The sequence below is a fragment of the Enhydra lutris genome, unplaced genomic scaffold, assembly GCF_002288905.1.
Source record: "Enhydra lutris kenyoni isolate GAN:26980312 unplaced genomic scaffold, ASM228890v2 scaffoldscaffold417, whole genome shotgun sequence".
Lineage (NCBI taxonomy): Eukaryota > Metazoa > Chordata > Mammalia > Carnivora > Mustelidae > Enhydra > Enhydra lutris.
The window spans coordinates 1-2559 of record NW_019154501.1 but is presented as its reverse complement, the minus strand read 5'-3'; the positions used below and the strand labels follow the sequence as shown (position 1 = coordinate 2559).

Genomic DNA, 2559 nt, shown 5'->3' with positions numbered 1-2559 from the left:
CTTGATTTCCCACAAATATCAGATGTAGAACTTATTTGTGCATACCAGGTTCTGCCTCTGGGCTTTGTATTTTGTCCCAGAGACCCAGTACCAGAATATTTAAATCACTGTGTCGTTAAACACGTTTTAATATCTGATAGGGCCAGTTTCTGCGCATTGCACATTTTTTTTTTTTTCCTTTCAGGAACGTGTTCAGGCCCGCGGCAGGGGGCGGGGTCGCGCCTCCTCCGCGGCTCTGGTTCCAGTGGAGCCTCACCGACGCGGAGATGGAAAGCCCGAGGCTGCTCCCGGCTGGTGGGACACGACAGAGCGGCGGTGTTCGCAGCCCCGCGGGCGCCAGCCGGTTCCACGGCGGCCCTGACCCGCGGGCTGGCCAGGTCCCCGCGCGCCGCCTCCTGCTGCTCCGGGGCCCCCAAGATGGCGGGCCGGGGAGGCGGCACGAGGAGGCCCGCACGGCCTCACGGGGCCCGGGCCCGAGCCCGTTGGCCCCGAGGTTGGATCACGCTGGCGGCGGCGACAGCGATGACTTCTTCCTGGTGCTGCTGGACCCGGCGGGTGGCGACGTGGAGACCACGGGCGCCGGCCAGGCCGCAGGGCCTGTATGGAGGGAGGAGGCCGAGTCGGTCCCACAGCTCCAGCAGGGTGAGAGTGGCGCGAATCCCGCGGGCCGCCAGGCGCTAGGCCCTGGCTGCCAGTCCGCAGTCCCCGCCCCATCCCCGGCTGAGAACCCGATCCCCGCCCCAGGCCTGGGACCCGCCGCGGCCTTCACGGGCACGGTCACCATCCACAACCAAAACCTGCTGTTGCGCTTCGAGAACGGTGTCCTCACCCTGGCCACGCCCCCGCCGCCAGCCTGGGAGCCTGGGGTCGCGCCTGCCCCTCAGCCTGGGGGTCTGATGGCTCCGCAAGCGGGCGTCCCGCACGCCGCGCAGGCCAGCGACTGCCCAGAGCTGCCGCCCGACCTCCTGCTGGCCGAGTCGGCTGAACCCGCGCCGGCCCCAGCGCCTGAGGAGGAGGCAGAGGGCCGGGCCGCAGCCGAAAGTCCCCCCCGCAGGCCGCTGGGCCCAGGCCCGGGCGTGGTGCTGTACCTGTGTCCCGAGGCTCAGTGCGGACAAACCTTCGCCAAGAAGCACCAGCTGAAGGTGCACCTGCTGACTCACAGCAGCAGCCAGGGCCAGCGGCCCTTCAAGTGCCCCCTGGGCGGCTGTGGCTGGACTTTCACCACCTCCTACAAGCTCAAGAGGCACCTGCAGTCGCACGACAAACTGCGGCCCTTTGGCTGCCCTGCAGAGGGCTGTGGCAAGAGCTTCACCACGGTTTATAACCTCAAGGCACACATGAAGGGCCATGAGCAGGAGAACTCGTTCAAATGCGAGGTGTGCGAGGAGAGCTTCCCCACTCAGGCCAAACTCAGCGCCCACCAGCGCAGCCATTTCGAGCCCGAGAGGCCATACCAGTGCGCGTTTTCTGGCTGCAAGAAGACGTTTATCACAGTGAGTGCCCTGTTTTCCCATAACCGTGCCCATTTCAGGGAACAGGAACTTTTTTCCTGCTCTTTTCCTGGCTGCAGCAAACAGTACGACAAGGCTTGTCGCCTGAAAATTCACCTGCGGAGCCACACCGGTGAGAGACCTTTCCTTTGTGACTTTGACGGCTGTGGCTGGAACTTCACCAGCATGTCCAAACTCTTAAGGCACAAAAGGAAGCACGAGGATGACCGGAGGTTCATGTGCCCTGTGGAAGGCTGTGGGAAATCTTTCACAAGGGCTGAGCATCTGAAAGGCCACAGCATAACCCACCTGGGCACAAAGCCATTTGTGTGCCCTGTGGAAGGCTGCTGTGCCAGGTTCTCTGCTCGCAGTAGTCTTTACATTCACTCCAAGAAACACTTGCAGGACGTGGACACTTGGAAAAGCCGTTGCCCAGTCTCTACTTGTAATAAACTCTTCACATCCAAGCACAGCATGAAGACCCACATGGCCAAAAGGCACAACCTCGGCCAGGATCTCTTAGCTCAGCTAGAAGCTGCAAACTCTCTTACCCCCAGCAGTGAACTTACCAGCCAGGGACAGAGTGATCTCAGTGATGCAGAGCTAGTGTCTCTCTTCTCTGATGTGCCTGGCAGTAGTTCAGCTGCAGTGCTGGACACAGCATTGGTGAACTCTGGAATCTTAACTATTGATGTGGCTTCTGTGAGTTCAACTCTGGCAGGAAGCCTCCCTGCTAATAATAATAATTCCTTGGGGCAGGCTGTGGACCCTCGGGCCTTGATGGCCACCAGTGACCTTCCTCAAAGTCTGGATACCTCTCTGTTTTTTGGAACGACAGCCTCTGGCTTTCAGCAGAGTCCCTTAGATATGGATGATGTTCCAAGTCTAAGTGTGGGGCCATTGGCATCTCTGGGCTCTTTGGCTATGAAAAACTCGAGTCAAGAGCCCCAAGCTTTGACCCCCAGCAGTAAGCTAACAGTGGACACAGATGCTCTGACTCCTTCAAGCACCCTTTGTGAAAACAGTGTCTCAGAACTACTGCCGCCAACCAAAGCAGAATGGAATGTAC

At 60.0% G+C, this 2559-nt stretch overlaps 1 protein-coding gene across 1 annotated transcript; it reads left to right on the top strand.

The window, feature by feature from the left end:
• Positions 1-253: 253 nt before the first annotated feature.
• Positions 254-2555, top strand: LOC111140292 (zinc finger X-linked protein ZXDB-like; the record flags this gene model as incomplete). Its single annotated transcript, XM_022492587.1, has 1 exon — positions 254-2555. A coding segment is annotated over exon 1 (2289 nt), but the record flags the coding sequence as incomplete, so codon positions are not given.
• Positions 2556-2559: the final 4 nt, after the last annotated feature.